Raw genomic sequence first — 20,602 nt, forward strand, 5'->3', positions numbered from 1 at the left:
ACACGCCGCGCGCAGTACCGCGTAGTACCGCGTAGTACCGCCGATGCCCGCGGCACGTCGGAGGGGGGGTGGTCCCTCACGCCGGATCCGCCCTCTGGATGCAGCGGAGCCATTTAGCGTCGCAGCCGCGGCCAGGCCAGCCTTACGACGGGGTTAGTGCAGCTGCTGCTCCATCACCATGGCAGGTCTGGCTTCTGCCCCCCTCCGCCCGGCCTCGGATACCCCCGGGAAACAGAAGCGCCTGGCGGGATTGTGTTGAAGGCGCGGTGCGTGCGTAACCGGGTTTTAATGGCGGGATTGTTTAGGTAGATTAAAGCCCCGTGCCATGAAAGCGGGGGTCCGAGCGAATTGCGCGTAAACACCGGCTCTCCGGCGGCGACCGCGAGCATCCTTTCCCGTCCGTCCGTCCGTCCGTCCACGGGCTGCCCCGCGCCCCGCGGACCCATCGCAGCGGGGAGGGCCACGCAGGAGACGATGCTCTGGATGTAAAATTGGATAAAGATGGGGAAGGACCAGGAATTGCTCCAAGCAGTGAAGACGGAGGACCTGATCACGGTGCAGAAGCTCCTGCAGAGGCCCAGACCGGGGAAAGCAAGTAGGGAAACGAAACGGCTTTTTATTTTTTTTATCCCCGAGGATTAAAACAAATGCATGTTCTGGTGCGAGGTTTGGAGGGGTCGGAGGAGGAGGAGGAGGAGACGGGACCCCGGCATTTTTTTAATGGCCAGAGATGCTGCCTGGACTAATTTGCGACAGGGACGCGGCGTCCCCGAGTTCAGCTTGTCCGAATTAAAGCGTGAATCTGTAATTAAACGAACGCGGACGGGCCCAGCCCAGCCCAGCCCAGCCCAGCCCCTCCGAACCGAACACACCTCGTCCTTCATAGCGACATCAGCGGTGATGGATATCAGTGTATCACGCACACACACACACACACACATCGCCACATCACCTGTCACAGGGGGGTATTAAAGCCACCCAGTGATGTTGCATCTACACCTGTTACTAAGGTCGATGCCAGGATGTGATCGGGAAACTGTGATCAGTTGCGGAGAAAGCCCTTTTGAGGAGGCAGAATTGTGTGCGTTTCCTCCATCACGTCACACATCTGGTTTGTTTTTTAACGTAATGAGCTGCTGAGGGGACATCCGACTGTCACCAATCTGGCTACTTCCCAGTTATACTGAGCGCGTATGTACCATCATACTGAAGAACGCATTTCCTTTTACAGATGCGGCGATAACTTCACCCAAGCATCCTCATCCTCATCTGATTAAAGATAATAATTTGGCCACTTCCAATTTCTCTACATCTTCCTGGGAGTAAAGAGCTGCACCAGGATTCTTTGTCTTTGATGTTTTTCTAGTGTGCATCTGGCTGGATTAGGAGAACCCTCAGGGTCGCTTATCATCCGGGTGCTAATCTCACACACACACACACACACACACACACACACACACACACACACACACACACGCACGCACATTCCACTGTGTGACATGGCAGGGCCATCCACGCCGCTCGTAAGGAGCGTTGCGTCCACATTGGGGCGCATTCATAAAAAGGGCTGTGGGGAAGGAGCGTCAATGGACCCATTCTTTTAGCGGTGGCCACATGTGATTCCGAGCATCTGTCTTGTTCGTCTCAAGAGTTGCGTCATGCTCCTTCCTATCCGGAGTGGCGGACTTTGGCGCCAATTTCCACCGCAATCGCAGTGATCATGAGCGCGGTCAGTCATTTGCTTTGATTTGCAGAGTGGGGTGATTTCCAGAGCTGATGAGACAGATTCATGTAATACTAGTCATTGTCCTTGCCTCCCTATCAAGTTTATTTCGCCACTTTCGCGATGGAGATCAAACGCGCGTGGCCATTGATGTGCGCTCCACCCAAGAGGGTTCTGTTACAAAACGGCGTCTTCTGCAACTACTTTTGAGCCAGAGAAGCAAATGGTTAATTAGAATTCAGTGTTCAGGCAGCGATGATGATTATTCATGCATTCCAGTAACGGGGTTCTGGAGAATTTATAGTCTTTCTTAGGGTGTCAGTCATGACAGGAAGTTCTTGTTTGAGAGTGGGAAGACGTTGAAAAGCCACTGCTTTTGTTGGCAAGAGGAACCCCAGCCCCATAGTGTTCACGTGCACGCAGTCATTTCCAGTCAGTGTTCAGACATTCGCGGGGGTCCCTGTGCCGCGTTGAAGGAATCGTTACTCCCAACCAGATGGGGCAGAGAGGTGGGCAGGAGGCTCCAGTGACGGCATCAGTCCATGATACCTCCATCAGCTCCACATCTTCCAGAGTGCCAGGCCACCGCTGGGAAATCAGAGTGGGACGTGTAATAATGGTAATAATGGTACCCCTCACCGTCATATTTTTAGCACAAAGCTGGCCTTATTTCATGCCGTAATGAGTAATGAGGCTTGTACATCCTCTGACACATGATTTGTGCAGGGTGGACGTCAAAGCTTGCTTTTTATGTAACCAAAAAGGCCGCAAGCTCTCAGGCCGGATCACCCCCGTTTCATCCAAGTGAACAGCAAGCTACTCTCGTGTGCAGCCTGCACTACTGACTTGTTGGGTCTACTGTACCCGCGCTTTTCTCAGGGCACTACAGGCCATGTTGGGCCTATGAGCAAATTTTTTTTTTTTTAATTAAGTTCCCAACGCCAACCGCCACGCTGTGCCTTGAAAGTGCCGGCATGAGATGGAGAGTGAAGTTGGTAGCGGCTGGCAGGTACAGAAATCATACAGCTCGCCCGCAGTGACTTGTCACGGGCTAACGGTGTCGCTTGGATTTCAAAGGAAGCCGTCGAGCTGCATGAAACATGACGATGCGGGACGAAGACGTGATGGAGTCTTCCTTCCTGCAACCTGCGCAAACATCCTGATGTTAATTAGACTCAGACGAGACGGTTTGGGAAGAAGGAGGGAACATCTGGAGCCCGGCAGGACGGGAATCACATGATTAAAGTGTCTGCCTGCCACCGCTGGGCTTTCTCTTCTGTTTTCCTCCCTCCGTGCCGCAGGTTGAGGGCGGAACGCCGGACGGGCAGCTGATAAACGGCTTTGGCTCGGTGAAGTGTTGAGGATGCTGCAGAGTGTGGGAGGGTGTAGGAAAGCTCTGGAAGCTGGGTTGACAGGAGGGGGTGGCAGGTCACAACGCTGGATGCGCGCAGTTGGCTCCACTCCTGTGCTGGTTCTCGGCAGGTTTCCATGGCGATGATGTCCAACATCTGGGGTGGAATTACAAATGAAAATTGCTGTATAATGTTTACATTTGTGTTTATTACATGGCCCTGTCATTGCTGGTCAGGTAGGCAGAAACTCAGCCGGGTGGGTGCCGCTGGTGTTGTGGAGACCACCCAGGACCGTCCCAGCCAAGCAAATATGCAAATATCCATGTGGTTGACCCACACTGCCTTTTACCCAGGACCCAGAAGTGGTTGCATTCCAATGGGGCCTTAATTTGAAGGTTGCATTGCAATGGAAAAAAGAGGCTCCACCTATGGACAAACAAACTCACATGTAAACATCTGTGTCAGAAAACAAGATACGGGCTCTTTATTACAATGAAAGCTGCCAGCCAGGCTGAGCATCTTGCAAACTTGGAGAAAAATGGCAGAGAAAGGGACTGTTACATAACCTCACACAATGAAGCAGTGGGTGTGAGAGTAGGTGTAAGTAGACCTCAGAGTGGACTCTGCTCGTGCCTCGGCTTGGTGTGTAGGACTTGAAAACGCAGCTGCGGCCCGAGCCAGATGCTGCAGGCCGGTCTGGACGCAAGCCGTGGCCAAAACCCGGCGTGCTGAGTGTTTGAGCTCACGATTAACTGTGTGCGGTTTCATAAGCCGTACGAAATTGCCTCCTTTGTAATCTTGTAAGTATATGCTTGAGGGTCTCTTAACCAATGTCACCATCAGCTATGCCCAGCACACATCAGTCACATGACAGACAGCCTAATTCCCATGGGGCCATCCAACTACTGCAGGCCGTGCACAGTCATAACAACTGCCATAGCCTCAGGGATGTAGCTCAGTAGTATGAGCAGATGTGTGTGATTTATTGTTGATTCATGGAGTGTGTGACGTGTCATGTGGGGCTGTGAGTACTATACGTCTCGGTGTGTAGCCCAAACCAGGGCCTTTTGAAGCAGTGGCATTGCAGTGAAAAAGACAGGGGGTATGGCTGAGGTGATCACACATTCTGCTATTTGTGTGTGTCTGTGTGTATGGTGTCACCCAATGTCTTGCAATGTCAAGTTTCCATTAATAACTGGATTGTAGCTGCCAAGGTAGCACTGAGGTCCCCTTGAGCAAGGTACCGTCCCCACACACTGCTCCCCGGGCGCCTTTCATGGCTGCCCACTGCTCACTAAGGGTGATGGGTTAAACGCAGAGGACCCATTTTGTTGTGTCACAGTGTGCTGTGCAGCAGTGTTTCACAATGACAATCACTTCACTTTCACTAACTGAACAGGCCAGCCTCCTTTCTGAAAGTTGAAGAATTTTTTTTGTATTGTTGTATTTTCCCTGACAGCCCTTTTCCTTTGAACCCAAGTCACATGATGTCCCCCAGTCGCGGGGGCTGTGGTGAAAACATGTGCCGCGTCTGTAAAAGCTAGCAGTCACTTTTTCCCATTTTTGAGATTAATCTGTCTCTCAGAGCGGGCCCAGCTTAGTTCAGTTGGCTCCAGATGCTATACAGTGGTTGCACATACTAAAGAATGAAGCACTCTAAAGGCCCGGCCTTCTTTTTTTACTTTATGTGTGCTGACATGAAAGAAATTACCACAGAACAATGAAATCCTTGTTAGTGGCAAAACGTTCTCAGTCCTGTATTCCAAATTGCACCTTTGGTAATGGGGAAAATATGTCCCACTTAAAACAGTCATTTATGTGTTAAACTAATGTATTACAAGACTTGTTTGCCGAGCTACAAATGGACCAGAAGGTATATGTGGTATTGTACCGAATCTCCTTATAGATTGTCTGAAAGAAAGAATACCTGAACTTTAGGCCTGTAAAAATCCACAAATGCTCTTTTGACTATAATAAAACTTTAATTAATAAAACAGCAACTGTTGTATTTATAGGCATGTCTGTGACGTTAGTGGATGCTGACTTACCAAATGCATTCTATGCGAAAAACACCAGCAGGTGCCACACCTTTAAAGCCTTGTCAATGCACTTTACATACTTACAGACACACTCATGCCAGTGCAGTGTAACAATGGCACACAGTGCCTGAACATCGCATTTCACACTACAAGTGCTAGACTGAGGGAAATGTGCTGGGAAATGAGTGGGTTTAAAACATAACTAACAAATACTACCTTCCCTTTCACCTCCCCAGTTGCCATTTTCACATCTGTCGCGAAATCTCACATTGTCAAGATTTGCGAATCAAATTAATGTTTCATTAAAAATGAAACATTTCATTTACAACATGCAAAACACTTTTACCAATAGGCAAAATAAATTTACAAGCAGTGAATCATACGATAATGATTGGTACTATTGACCGGAAGTCTGTGTTTGCGGACTGCTCATTTTCCACGCGACCCGACCCAACACGGGCCAAGATCTAGTGTGATTACCAATGAAGTGGGGGTAATGTTAACCATAAATCATAAAATGGGACTATATAACCCATAACATGGTACAACATGGTACCACCAAGTACTAAAGTCTACTACAGTTTGTAATATGCTGATCAAACATCTGTTTGATTGGTCAAAACCAGTTAGAACAGAACAATTCTATGCCTTTGTGATCAGACTTGGAGATGAAGAATCTTATCGCTGGCATCTGAAGTAAGAATTTCCAATTTCCACTTGCTCCCCCACCCATAAAACCCATACACTTAAGTTACTGTTCGCTTTCCTCCATCCGTTGTGTGTTAATGCAAATCTGATAGCCAGCTCTCTGTTTTGAGCCCAGTGCAGCCTCTCTGCATATGGACTACATGTGGCTTGGCAACGCAACCTGTGGCCTGTAGGATTTTTCAGGCAGTGCCAAACCGCCATGGCACATTTGGGCTGAGAGGGCTCTCTTCTTCACTACAGCTCTGTTTTCCCCCAATTCCCTCAACCCCAAGACGCAAGTGGAAACTCCTCCTTCCTGGATTTAATGCAGTGCTAACAACCAGCTGAAAGAGTGGAGGCCGAACAGAAGCCAGGGAAATACTGGAAGCCGAACAGCCTTTTTTCCACCCCGTGCAGAGCTTTATATCCATTCCTCATTTTCACTTTACACTCAGCTCTGTCTTCTTCTTTTTGGATTCTACATAGGTGGGTCTCCATTCACTTTCAGCATGTGAGTATCTACAATTAATTTTGTGACCTTTGACCTCTTCACACTCTGCAGCTGAAGCCTGTGTACTCACATGTTGAAATCAGGGCGGTGTGCCACTCATACTCTTATAAACAGGGCCCTGTATGTGCTAATGATGCCCAGCAGGGTGGATCGGGGCAGATGGCACGAGGGCGCAGGAGATGGCACTGTGATCTCTCCATTCTGGCAGAGATTGGGCACTAGAGGCCAAACGCTCAGTATTCCGTTGCTGGGGGTTGTGGTAGGGAGATAAAAGCCTCCCTGCTGGCGTGCTGTCTGACGCTAAGGCTCCCAGCCAGATGAGCAAAATGATTCTCGTTTATTTTAGTTCCCGGATGCACATCTCGTAGAGCAGCAAAAGACGAGCTCTGTTCATCAAGACGTAGCCCCGCGGTGTTCGGCTGTCATTTGAAAGCCTTGAGTCATCCTCTAGTCAGAGGGTCCCATCCCTAATGTCACTGCTTCATGATGGTCATCCATTCCAAACAACCCTCAAACCATTACAAACCATAACACCGTTCACATGGAAGAACTTGACCCAACTGACCCAAAACATGCAAACATAGGATAGAAAATTCCTGCAATTTTACTTCATGTGTCATATTAAAAGAACTAAAATGGTTCTCCTGCATGAGGAACATTGACCCTTCATCGATTGCTTAAGTGACATCGATTGGTTTGTTGGCGCTCTCACCTGTCTTTGGGTGCCTATATTTGTAGCAGGTTGAAAGATTATATCTCAAATCTGAAGCCATGTACCCTGATCCTAATCTTGCCCTCCAGTAGACCTCCGCGCATTTGTGGCCTGCTTCATCTACACATATCTTTCCTAGTCTTCTGGTCCACCTTAAAATGGGAGGGAGCAGGTTCACACCTCTTGGCTCAGACAGTTGTGCCCCTTCTCAGTTACAATGCAGCTATTGTTCAGATCGTAACTGTACCACCTTTTAAACAACAGGGCCACAGAGCAGCAGTGGAGCTCGCCTGCAACAATAACCTCACCGGAAAGCAGGAGAACAAACGAAAAGCTGTTATTCTTATGATAATTTGCACTGTAGAAAACGTTCTTTGGAGACTGCCATGAAAGGACGTGTCTGTGCCATGATTAAAAAGAAAAAGAGCAAATGAATCGTTGAGTGTACATGTGTGCATTCTGTAGTCACTGGAGGTCCATTGGGTGCACAAACAGCCTCCTCTGCAACAGACCGAAAATGCTCCTCACCCACGTCAACCATCCCCACGCTTCCCTCTCATGTCTGGATGATCTGGCCCATCCTCTCGGGCTCCTTAATCACACATGCTACATGCTAACTGGGTTATTGTGCTAATCTGTCATTCTGGCTCGCCCTATGGAGCTGGTCCTGCTTGCTCTATCCTATATTTCTGTAGGGTAGATCCTGTAGCTGACCAGTGGAAAAATCTATAATCTGTTCTAAACATACAATGGTGTTTATGGCCTGGTCTCAGATGCTGATGTTATAGCTGAATTATAGCTGACTAAGAATAACCTACATTTTAGTTGGAGTAGAGGGATCAGGGAAGCACACAACAGTAGTCTCTTTCTCAGTGTTTGCTGCTCTCAGTCACAAATCTATGATGGAATGCATTATTAATAGATCGGGTGTAAAGAGGATGGGGAGCTTATTTAAGAGTGGATGATCCACGGTAAGTGAAGCCCACTAGAACATCACATACTCTATGAAAAAAGGCTGCCTGTTTTGAGATTGTCCACGTCTCTCTTTGGCACATCACAGCAGATTTTTATGGAGGTTTGGAATATCGGTGACTCGACCTGAGCCATTGACCTGGAAGGTGGCGATTAATCAACTTGCGTTTATGGGTGAAGCTGCTGAGGTAACACAATTCCAGTTCATTATATGGTTGGATGGAACCTGATCTGTTGTGCAGGTCACCATGAAGCGCAGAGTCCTAATACCTCCTCTCTATGACTACAAACATGACTTTGCCCATGAAAGTTTGTTGAAAGAGGTGCAACATTAAGCAGGTTCTTGGCCAGATCTGCTCATATTCAGTGGAAAATGTCCCTGGGCTTGAGAATTGACTTGTCTCGACCTTGACCTCCTTGGAGTACCCGCAATCGACTCACCCCGGACAGGAAGGATTTCTGTCCTCGGTGCATGGAGCATGGCGCTCTTCTCTCTCCCCGGAGATTACGTGTTGGATGGCTGACAAGACGAGGGGCGTGTTCTGCACGAGTGATTTCCTCTGATTGTAAATCTCTGCCTAGTGTTTGCAAGTCGCTCACGTGGGATCTGTGCACTTCGTGCTGACAGAAATCAGCCAATGTCTGTGAAGTTGGACAGCGTAGGGTAAAAGTTGCCGCAGAAAGACCCGAGGTACAGGGACGTGATCGAGCGTGTGCATGAGATGTCCCTAGGACGTGCATGCTTTGCATCTTTGGATTTTACAAGCCAAGCTCGCTCACGCCGTGTGTGTATAAAGCGGGGGGGTCTCTGTGCAGTAACGACACATACAGACAGCTCAACAAGCTCAGTGTCTCTTGTCACCCCCTCCCTCACACCACAGACCCCGTTGCACCGCCCTAGCTTCCAAGGATCCACAAATAGCACCAGCGTAGCCATCCACAGAAATAGTTCTGAGCTATTGTTTATCTCCAAACCCAGGTTTGTGCTTTGTCGACTGACACTGCAAGGTAATATGGCGCAAGAAGAATGCGAAAACCTTACTGGCCACGCTGCCAGAGCATTTGTAGGATTTGCGTGGCATGATTACATAAATTTCAGCCCATGTACTTGAAGACTAATGCTGACCCCTTTTTAGATGATTTAGAATCGATTAGGCCTTTGTTGCCGCGCACATCACCGCAGGTACACATCGCAGAGCACTGCGGATTGATGTGTGTGTGTACGGTGGGGGTTGCAGCCGGACCCTGCCAGGCCCTCTGTTTTGATAGAGGGCTTGAGGCAAGCAGCGAGAGCAGTGAATAGGACAGCGCCTCCCATCCGGCAGGATACAGTTGTATCCTTCACAGGGGCACAGGAACTGTTGTATCATGGGAAATTTGATATTTTGACTGCCTGCTCCCTGTAATTATGGTTGCACAGTAGGGAGAACTGAGGACCATATAAGGCTTGGACTTAAAAAAAGAGATAAGTTGTATCAAAATAAAACATTTCCAAAAGCCCCCCAGCAAGACTTATATATAATGTTTGCTGAACCCATGACAGTCCTCCATCGAAGCACAAGCAGCTACTGATTCTTCTGCTGTTTTCAGATGAAACATGTTTTCTACATCCACCAAGTAGATTTACTCCTAAGCAACATGTAGGATAAGGACAGTTCAGCACCACAGAAGCACAGCAATGCCTGATTAGAGTTTCTTCGTCCCAACAGACTGACAATGCCATAGCTCCCGTTATGTTGGAAATGTGTAATGCACTGTTTAATTGACAGTTGTTTAAACGCAAATTATTAGGCTAGATTAATTTCACAGGATTTGTGAGGTGTAATCAGTAACATGCACACACACACACACACGCACACAGGTTTCATTATCTTTATGACCAAATTTAATTTGAATAAACCGCAATAGTCATTTTCAATCCACACCTGAGTAAGTAGAGAACCTCGGCAGTAGCAGTGCAATTCCGATGTGCATATCTGAGAAAGCAGCAGCTAGATAAACCACAGTAGACATCATCCGTCCAGCAGTATCTAGTCCTCTGGTTGACTTTTTTCGTCCTTCCATTGTCTCTGCGATCATAAATACACGTTTAAAATAATATTTGGACGGGAGATCCATGGTAACGGACTATGACTATGTAGACAACATTTTAGACACACATTACAACAGGGAAATGTTATATAAGAGGGGACAAGACTGGGGACTTTGAGATGTTGCCCAGACTGTGAACATTCCCCTGTCTGGATTTTTACACCATCTGTGCTGCTGAACTGACTGCCATAGTATCCTGAATTCCAGGGCCGTGCTCCTAAACCATCAAATGTGTTTCTCTCTTTTTCCTTTCCCCTACCATCTTCTTTTGGTTTTTCAGCCTCTCTGCTCTCCCACGAAATAAAAAAGCCAACTTGTGAACATGTGGCCACAATTACACGATACTGAAATGAATGTAGCAGCAGCAGATCAAAAAAGGCCCACTTAGCTTAGCTACAGCAACACACGCTAACCCATCCAGAACGTTCCCCGGTAGGCCTGCCCTCCGGGCTCCCGTACGGTGAGATATCCTGTTATTACCAGCTTCTTCGTGTATACAGGCAAAGCTCCTAGCTGTTTACAAGTCCGGCCGCGGCGCACATCAGTGCGGCCCTCTTCAGCTCTTTTTAATAAACGCCAGGCTCCGCTGCAGCTCTTCTTTTAACCTGTGTTTTTCATTCGTTTTGATCCTTCGCCTCCACACATGGTCTTGTCCCCTGCTGTATGAACAGATGCAAACTAGTGCTTACTTTGCCACTCAAGTGGCAGCCATGGAAGGCGGGGTCTCACGTAGGTGAGACCCCAAATGATATTTGAGTGAAATCCCCCAATTACTTAAGGGCACACCTACTGCAGAAGTGGCTACGGTGTTGTTCAGAGTTGACCTCCGGCACACTTCCAGATCTGATGAAGCTGGGCAATGAGAGAGAGGAGCGGCCACATTGCAGGACTGCAGAATCTTGGCCAGATGTTTAAAGCCTAATTGTTATGGGGTAGATACACTGCAGTAGGGAACACCATGCTGGAATGCACATGCTGAGCTTTAGGAAAGTCTCCAACTTGGGAATTAGCCTTATCCTCTGACAAATTGCACCTAAGGCTTATCTTGAGGAAAGCGCTCTAATGATGAGGCAACCACACTCCTTTCCCCTCTCTACACTGCTGCACTCTTCTGTGGTCTTTAGTGGAGGAACGGCTGAGGGATGGCAATGCTGAAGCAATCATGAGCTGAGAACAAGTGAAGATGACTCCATTTCCAGATATGGGAGTGGCTATTCATGTCTACTGAAGCATATTGCTACTGAAACCAGTCTTTCAGAAAGATGACATAGAACTGCTGGAAGTTTTCATCAACAAAATTTAGGAGGAAATTTCTTTGTCAACAAACCTTTTTTGACGGCCTGAAGACGAGACTCAATGAAAATTCTGGTCATGCGACGATTACTACAATGAAATATATCATGTAAGAGTGTTGATGGTATAAAATGAGACTAAATATGGATTACAAAAACTATGCTAAATATCTCTTCATTTTCAAGACAAGACGTTGTTTCCTTGCGTTATTAAATCGCGGTTTCTGTTTCCTGTATCTGTCCCATCCGGTCGCACAGTTTACGTCACTTCTGCAATCACAGCATTCCAGCGAGTATTCTTGAATGGAATGGAGTATTCTATAAGGTAACAAGAATATAATAATAAGACTACCTTGTTTTAATTATAAAATGGGTTTGACTAAAATGTTAGTTTTTGTCTGTTGTACTAGGTACTTGTACTATATTGGCTATAAATAGAATTGCATGACTAAAATACAATTTTCAATACAATCGGTTCTCCTTGACTAAAACTACACTGATGTGTCATCAGTTTTCATTGGCTAAAATTAGACTAAAATACTATTGATTTCTCTGACTAAAATACAACAAAAATTCTCAGTCAAATGAAACTTGAATAGACTAAAATGAGCTGGATGTGACATATAAATAATAACTAAAAGGACAGCTTGAGGCAAAGACTACACTAAAAAAGTTAAGACAGGTCGTCTGTGAAGAACACATATTTTATTAAATGTGGTTTGTAGTTTATTTGCTCCCTGTGTGACCAATGCTTGTACAATGTCTCCGCTAAAAACATTTTTTACTTAGATACAAATAACTGTTATGCGTTAAGTTTATCTACAGCTGACATGTCCACAAATGTCTGAAAATGTTGATTCAAGGTGTTCACTTGGCCTCCAACTTCTTCAACATCTGTGGGATGAGCTAGAAATCTAAGCCCTTAAAGCCTTAGAGGCCCTGTCTCGTAAGTTTTTAAAGGATCTGATGCTACTGTCTTGGTGCCAGATACCACAAGACACCTTTAGTCCATGACTCAACGAACAAAAGCCATTAGACAATAATATGCAAAAGGTCATTAATTCCCACAAATGTCTTGCCAAAATCATGATCATTTTCAGTATAGGAAGGGGTGGGAAAGAACATAATTGAGGTATGAGTGTTCCAACAGAGCTAAAGAACAGAGCTAAAAAAAAAAAAACAATCTTTCATACATTACTGGAGCTGGCGCAATCTCACATCCCCGATGCTGCCCCTCGGATGCCAGTTAATCTGACTGAAGCGAGGCCTGCGTGTGCTTCTGTTTCTGGACGGGCCTGTCGCTTAGGTGTGTGACTGTCGTGGTATTGATGCAGCTTAGCCTGCTCCTGCTGTCCTGCTCTCCATCTGCAGAGCAATGACGCTGCAGTGCATTTCCCCATTTTTACCACTACCTTTAGCTGAAAGCTGACTTGCTGAAAGCCACATTGTTCTAAAGACTGAGGGGGCAATTTTATAACCGGCAATATGTAAACAGGTTACAATGCAAAATTGTGTCTATGATGTGAACATGATTATCTGATTTATATTTTTATTTTAATTTTTTTCTTATTTTTGCACTGCCTGATTGAAACTGCAACTGGCAATTTAAGTGCTTTGACTTGCAATTGTTTTATTTCTATGGAGCATATTTTGGGGTGCAGACCATATCATGTCCTGTTTCCTAAAATGTAGTGCAGATCAAAAAGGTATATTGAATTAAAATTATTCTTTGGGTCGAGCCCTTGCTGCCCCAGTGGGTGAGTGAGTGTTGCACCAGAAAAAAGCATAGCCCATTACAGAGACGGCTATACACTGATACGACCCTGTCCACCTATCTCAGCTGTCCATCCCTGTCCCTTATCAGGCATATGCTCTCCATGACCGAGGCGCATGTCTACACAGGAGCGCTCTTTGTTTAGCACAGCGCACACATTGTTTTGATTATAATTTTTTTTTTAATGTCCAGTAAAAACATTATTCGGGCTCCATCTGATTTCTGTTTAGTTCTCTTTGTATTCCGGAGCAGCATGCCCAGGGTGATTAAAACATTAAATCATTCAAAATCTAGCCATCATTCCTGAAAGGGAAGTCAAAATTCATCAGTGCAGGGACGCCTGCAAGGCGTTTGTGGAGCTACTATACTTCTGCAGACAAGAAAGCGGTTAATCTTTTTGTTTTTTATCCTTTTGCATCTTGAAGTGGGGGACGGGCATAGACATCTTGTTCATTAACACCCAAGTGCTAAGTGTGCTCAACACAAACCGTATTTTCTACATCTGGCAGCACCCTCGCTCAAATCCTGTTACATCCGACCGAGAAATTCCAGGGCAGACAGTGACCTGTTCCACACATGCCTTGTGCCGAGAGCTCATCTACATGAATATTAATATTCACTGCGGCTGAGCTGACATTTGGCCAGACAGCTCTCAGGCCTGGAGACATCCACCTTTGTTTGGGAGCTGACCTTTTCTTAAGGCAGAAACCTTCACCCTCTGGGTGAAAGGTCATTTTAGGAGAGGGTCATGTCCGTGTTTGAAAGTGAACGTGTAAGTATTGTCATTGTGAAACGAAATGTGTCCTCTGCTTTTAACCATCACCCTTAGTGAGCAGTGTGCAGCCATGACAGGCGCCCGGGGAGCAGTGTGTGGGGACGGTGCTGTGCTCAGTGGCACCTCAGTGGCACCTTGGCGGATCGAGATTATCAGCTTTGCCCCTCCATCTAGAGAACCATAGGTTACTAACGAAGCATCAGTATCAGCGAAGGGTGCCTTTTTTCTGTGTGTGAAAGGCATGAGGAACAGAGGCTTTGATGTTCTCGCATGGCTTTGAGAGTTAAATGAGCCTATTTTGATGGGCTTAAAAAAAAAAAGATGATGAACACAACAAAAACTACAGAGACACCACTCTTGTTGTGATGAATCCTGGTACCATTTTGTGGAGTTTTCATGGCCATTGGTTTTGCTGTGTATTTGTTGAAGTGTAGCTTTTGTGTGTGTTTGTGTGTCTGTGTGTGTAGTGATGTGGGAGAGAGCTGTGCAGTGTGACCGTTTGAAATGCTCATTTGTGTTTTCCCCTTCCAGCCACAATGGCTGAATGCACATATGGATCAAATGAAGGCATACATACACGCTCACACACATCAGTGCTGGCCCGGCCCAACGCACAGCGAGGCCTGCAGCTCAGCAATGCAGGATGTTCGGGACCCAGTGGGTGAGCCTGAACACGTGACACGACTGCACTCGGTTGTGCTTTGCTCTCAGGCCAACAGCTTTCCTAGATCACCACTGCATGTTGCCTGCCGACGCCTGAGCCTTCCCAACACTCTGGTTTTCCACACCTGAGGGCAACTGAGGCATCAAGTGGAGCAGAGACATCAAGTGTCTCCTCTGAATGAGAGGAACGAGAAGAAGTGCCTGCTGTGCTGCTCACATCTAATGGCGCCATCTGCAGATACTAGCAACAAAAAAAAAAAAAACAAACCTCTGCCTTCAGGTATACCACTGAGTGACGAAGCCCTGTGTGTCCAACAAATGGCAGATTTTACACAGTTATAGGCTTATAATACAGAAACTTATTTTTTGTCTGTTGCTTGAAAATTCCATACAAAACCAGGAGGACCAATCACAGATGTTGCCGACTGCATTGCGGGATTAAATTGCATTACTTTATACTTTACTCTTCAATCCCAGGTTAAAGGTTCACTTCTCAGGGTTAAGTGTCTTGCTTTGGAAATGATGTTTGAACCTATAATTTGGGACAGTGGTGGCCAAGCAGTTAAGGAAGCGGACTCATGGCTGAAAGGGTGCCGGTTGAAATCCTGAACTGTCAAAGCACCGTCCCCACACACTGCTTTTCATGGCTGCCCACTGCTCACTAAAGAGGATAAGTTAAATGCAGAGGACATATTTTTTGTGTGCACCCTGTGCTGTGATTGCTGTGCATCACAATGTCAAAAACATTTTTTATATCTGCAGGAACTGTTTCTGCATATGCATGCGCTGCAGTCTGTGTATACACAGTGTGGCTGGTGGACGTGTTTTTTGCATATTTTTAGTTTGATTGCCCCACTCGCCCAACTTATAATTGTGAACTGATAGCGATTGCACATACAGCAACACACAATTTAGCAAAGGAAGCACAATTCAGATCAGCATTTTTTGGTCCCAGAGGACATTTTTTTCCCATGCTGATGTCATATTATCTGCTATCAGCGGCTGTTTTTAGATTTCAGAGAATGGCAGAGAGCACCCCAGCGAACCCAGCTGCGTGTTTCTGCCGGAGATGTTACGTAACGTGAGGGCCTTTGTGTGCGAGTTGCAGGGAATGTGGGTGTACCCGTGTACTTGGTCCACGGTCCCTCTGCACACGTTCACTGTGAAATCGCAGGGTTCACGCTGATCTGGGCTCATGTTCCCATGGTGGCAGCTTGTTGCCTGATTTAAGCAACAGTCACTTCTGTCTTGTGCATTTTGGCAGTGTAATTTGTGCAACACAGTTGCACTCTCGCAATCTCTCTCAAGACACAAAATTAGTTCCGTCTCAGACCCTTAACACCCCAAGAACCCAAACTCCCAGCAAATGTACAATAGTATATAGAGACATACATGATTAAAAGTTATTGAATAATAATTGGTTTTCAGAAAAACAAATTGGTATTTCACCCTAGATTGAGCTGAAACTGGCCTGCATGGAAAGCAATTTTACCAGAGCTTATACTAGAATGATAATTCGGCCCTGTAACGAGATACGGAAGCATTCATTAAGCAGACCAAGGGCCCGTAGACATCACACTGACAGGAGACAGTGAGTGACTCGGCACTTGCCCCAGTCTTTTATGGGCACTCAATAACATTCCCTTTATTACCTTCTCATAATAATCTAATAGCTCCTCAATCACAGTGAGAGGAAGAGACAGAAGGCTGAGAGAGGGGTCATGGGAGACACTCGGACAAACAAGAGGACTCTTCAAAGAGAGGATAAAGGCAAAGGAGGTGGAGGGGGTGCACAGCGGGCAAATAAGGGCAAAAGGGGCAAAAGCGAAAGACATAACAAAGACCAAAGAGAAAGATGCCTAAGGAACAGATAGAAGATTTCAGATGCGCACAGAAACAGAGACTGCAACTGAAAGCTGATGTGCCTCTCAGATGCTTTAATCCCATCAGCCTCTGAGGAAAATCGCATTCGGCTCCTGTCTGTGATTGCCCATCTCCGCTCCGGACGGGCACGCATGGTCGTCTTACAGCAGGCAGCTCCGAGCGATAAATTGCCTGGGCTGACTTCCCTCAACTAAAGACTTAGCCTTTTACTTAACACACCGAGTAATTAGTGTTGCTTTGTGCCTCTGTTGCAGATAACTTCTGCGTTGCAGATGGATCTCTGTTGGCTCGAGGGGAGAAATGAAAAAAAAAAACACTCCATGGTACTGCATGCTCAGCCACGATGGGCCTGTAATGAGTTCCTCACAGCCGTCCAAGGCGATTGCTTTGCAGAGCAATGGGTGTAAAATATTCACTTTTGCTCACTCACTTTGTAACTTCTGGTGATGGATGAGGACAGGGATGCCCTGCTCTCATGTGGGAGCCGTGAAGGAGAAGGATGGGAGTGACCATTGAGCTGTCTGCCCCTCCTCCTGTGTCTCCCTCTATTCATGGGGACCAGCGGGGCTGCTCTCCTCATTAGACCTTCCTGGCCCCTTCTCTGTGGGAGTTCGGGGCTTTGTTGTGCAGGCATGTATGTCTGTAATAAGCATGCTGTGAACCAGTGCTGCATTCATAGCAATTCAATAATTAAGCAATTCAGAGTTAAGCAACACTGTTAAAAATAACATTGTTAACATTGGATAAGGAACAGGTGCAATATGACATATTTACAGTGTGTAGGGAAAGTATTCAGACCCCCTTAAATATTTCACGCATTGCTATATTGCAGATTTATTTTTTTCCTCATTAATGTGCACACAGCACCCCATATTGACAGGACATTTTTGCAGATTTATATACAAAATAATATACAAAGAAAAAAATTCAGACCCTTTGCTGTGGCACTCATATATTTAACTCAGGTGCTGTCCATTTCTTCTGATCATCCTGAGATGGTTCTACACCTTCATTTGAGTCCAGCTGTGTTTTATTATATTGATAATAAGTATATTGACACACCTGTCTATAAGACCTTACAGCTCACAATGCAAGTCAGAGCAAATGAGAATCATGAGGTCAAAGGAACTGCCTGAAGAGCTCAGAGTCAGAATTGTGGCAAGGAACAGATCTGGCCAAGGTTACAAAAATATTTCTGCTGCACTTAAGGTTCCTAAGAGCACAGTGGCCTCCATGATCCTTAAATGGAAGCTGTTTGGGACGACCAGAACCGGTCTGGCCTTTATGGCAGAATGACCCGACGGAAGCCTCTCCTCAGTGCAAGACACACGAAAGACCACATGGACTTTGCAAAAAACACCTGAAGGATTCCAAGATAGTGAGAAATAAGATTCTCTGATGAGGCTTTTGGCCTTAATTCTAGTTAAAGTGAAAGTGAAGTGATTGTCATTGTGAAACATGGCAGCACAGCACATGGTGACACAACTAAATGTGTCCTCTGCTTTTAACCATCACCTTTGGTGAGCAGTGGGCAGCCATGACAGGCACCTGGGGAGCAGTGTGTGGGGACGGTACTTTGCTCAGTGGCACCTTGGCGGATCTTGGCGGACCTTGGCAACCTTCTGATTACAGGGCCGCTTCCAAAACCACTAAGCCACCACTGCCCTCTAAGCAGTATGTGTGGAGAAAACCAGGCACTGCTCATCATCTGTCCAATACAGTCCCAACAGTGAAGCATGGTGGGGGCAGTATCATGTTGTGGGGGTGTTTTGCAGTTTCAGGGACAGGATGACTGATTGCAATCAAGGGAAATATGTATGTGGCCAAGTACAGGGATATCTTGAATGAAAAAGGGCCAAAGGTTTACCTTCCAACAAGACAATGACCCTAAGTGCACAGCTAAAATATGAAGGAGTGGCTACACAACAACTCTTCTTGAACACCCAGCCAGAGCCCTGACATAAACCCAATCAAGCATCTCTGGAGAGACCTAAAAATGACTGTCCACAAACTTTTAACATCCAACCTGCCAGAACTGGAGAGGATCTGCAAGAGTCCCCAAAAGACTTGTGGCTGTATTAGACCAAAAGGGAGCTTCAACATAAATTTCAACAATTCTGTATTTTTCTGATGCTGTGTGTACATTAATGAGGTAAAAAATTAACTTAAAGGATTTTAGTAAATGGCTGCAATATTACAAAGAGTGACTGTATGAGTGGAAAAGCATTGTTCTGCTGTTATGGACAATTTTGGTACTTTTATTCCCCTGTCATGGCCTCCATCTCCACCAGGCCCACAGGGGTCATGCAACCGCCCATGGGGTTGCTGACCCAGAAGAGGAAGGGCTCAGTGGTGCCATCTTGCCCACTGAAGGCTCCAGTGCTGCAAGCGTTTTCAGACCTTCCAAGCTTCACATCCGCCTCCACGTTCTTGACTTCTCTTTTCGGATTATCCTTGCCAACCGCTTATCTGTCCCTGGATCGTTTGCCCGCTCTGTCCATTCACTCGCTGTTGCTTCCTCAAGCCCGGACTGCCTGTTCCCTGGTATTTTATTTAATTTTTCTGCTCTGGACAATTGCACCTACAATTTGTACAAAGAGACAATTTTTCATTTATTACTGGATGCTGTGCATGAAGTAATAAATAAATGTGTGATTACTTGTGAATTGTTTCCCAGCACTAAGGGCAGTTAGGACACTTCCATCTACACTGACCACACAGAATCCCTCAAATGTCAGCAAAGATCCAGAGATGGACACACTCTGCCATTAACATAATTTTATACAAGTCTAATCCATGCAAGCTATAAACCCTTGCTGTCTTTAAGTATAAATGTATTGAGCTGCTTGAATTTCATTGGGGGATGAAGCACATCATTAAAAGAGAGCAAAAAATAGCTCTGGGTCTTTTTAAATTCCAAATTGCTGGTAATCTCTGTGGCAATAGAAGACCTGAAGTGTGAGCTGTGAAATGAAGTAGCTTCCTGTTCTTCAGGGAAATGTGAAATAAAAATCAATACTCACACTCACTATCCATAACATTTTAATCCAGCTAAGGATCATGGCCTCTGGAGCCCATCCTTTGGCAGGGCGGTGCCCCAGTCCAACTTGGTGTGTTTTCTTGAATAAAATATGAATTTAAATGCATCTTGTCTTTTACAATGACTACTTGAATACATTTTTCTTAACACATTCATCTGTGCCATTAGACCTGACCAGATGTGCCGTGAAATTTTTTTGTTGAGTCTGACTAAGAGGTGTTACCTAAAATGAATTAAAATGATATCTTGCTACTCTTCTGCAAGAGAGAAAATCATCATTACTTATTTGCATTGATACCCAGTAGACTAAGCACACACTACATTTTTAGCTGCTTAAATTATGGAAAGTATGCCTGTTATGGGTGGATTATCCTTGAACCTCTATATACATGTAAATGGTGGCGTAAACTCCCTGTTGGAGTTTTAAATAGTGACGCACACAGCGATTGACTAGAGAATTAATCACAGGTGATGTATTGGATGTATGGAATTCTTATGCAAGCAGTATATGAATGCAGAAGTTATAGCGGAGATCAGTAAGCTTTGTACATTTATGTTAAACAGAGTCTGTATTTTTGCCATTATCCTACACAGAGACTTTTGTGATTGCATCTTTATTAAAGCTGCTTTTAAAATTCTAAAGTGAAAACCTCAGTGTGATAACCTTGACATCGAGCACACTGTTGCTAGGAAACAGAATCTTTCACTGTTTTTGTCAGGGGCAGGAAACAAGGCTGCATTTTTTTCATCTTAAGATGCTGCTTTGCATGATGTGTAGCAGATTTTAAAAAATTGAACAGTGTCTGAGACTGAAGCCTACAATGAAGTTTAGCATCAGATCAGGTCAGTGCCACCCCCACGCTGGTGCTGATGTGGGTGAGAGAAGGGATCACTGAGCTAATCCCTTGTTTGTCACATAAAGGACTGACAGATTTGTGACCCTGAGCGATGAAAGGTCTGTTTTCATTGTCCATAAAACCTAGCAGCATTATTACAGGGAAGATAGATTTATATTATATTCCACATCTTCACCACCTGGACTGGGTTTGTAAAATACAGGGAGGTTCTAAAGGATTGTTTGAGGAGA

The 20,602-nt window shown here is 45.7% G+C and overlaps 1 protein-coding gene across 8 annotated transcripts in view; it reads left to right on the forward strand.

Moving 5' to 3' along the window:
- The first annotated feature begins 95 nt into the window (after window positions 1-95).
- The window catches only part of caskin1 (CASK interacting protein 1), a 69,682-nt gene continuing 49,175 nt past the window's right edge, over window positions 96-20,602 (forward strand). For all 8 annotated transcript variants that reach the window (XM_028985556.1, XM_028985558.1, XM_028985559.1 and 5 more), the window contains exon 1: window positions 96-595. In XM_028985556.1, the coding sequence (XP_028841389.1) occupies window positions 502-595 (94 nt within the window). In that variant the 5' untranslated portion in view covers window positions 96-501. The remainder of the gene's footprint in view (window positions 596-20,602) is intronic.

The sequence above is a fragment of the Denticeps clupeoides genome, chromosome 7 (assembly GCF_900700375.1).
Source record: "Denticeps clupeoides chromosome 7, fDenClu1.1, whole genome shotgun sequence".
NCBI lineage: Eukaryota > Metazoa > Chordata > Actinopteri > Clupeiformes > Denticipitidae > Denticeps > Denticeps clupeoides.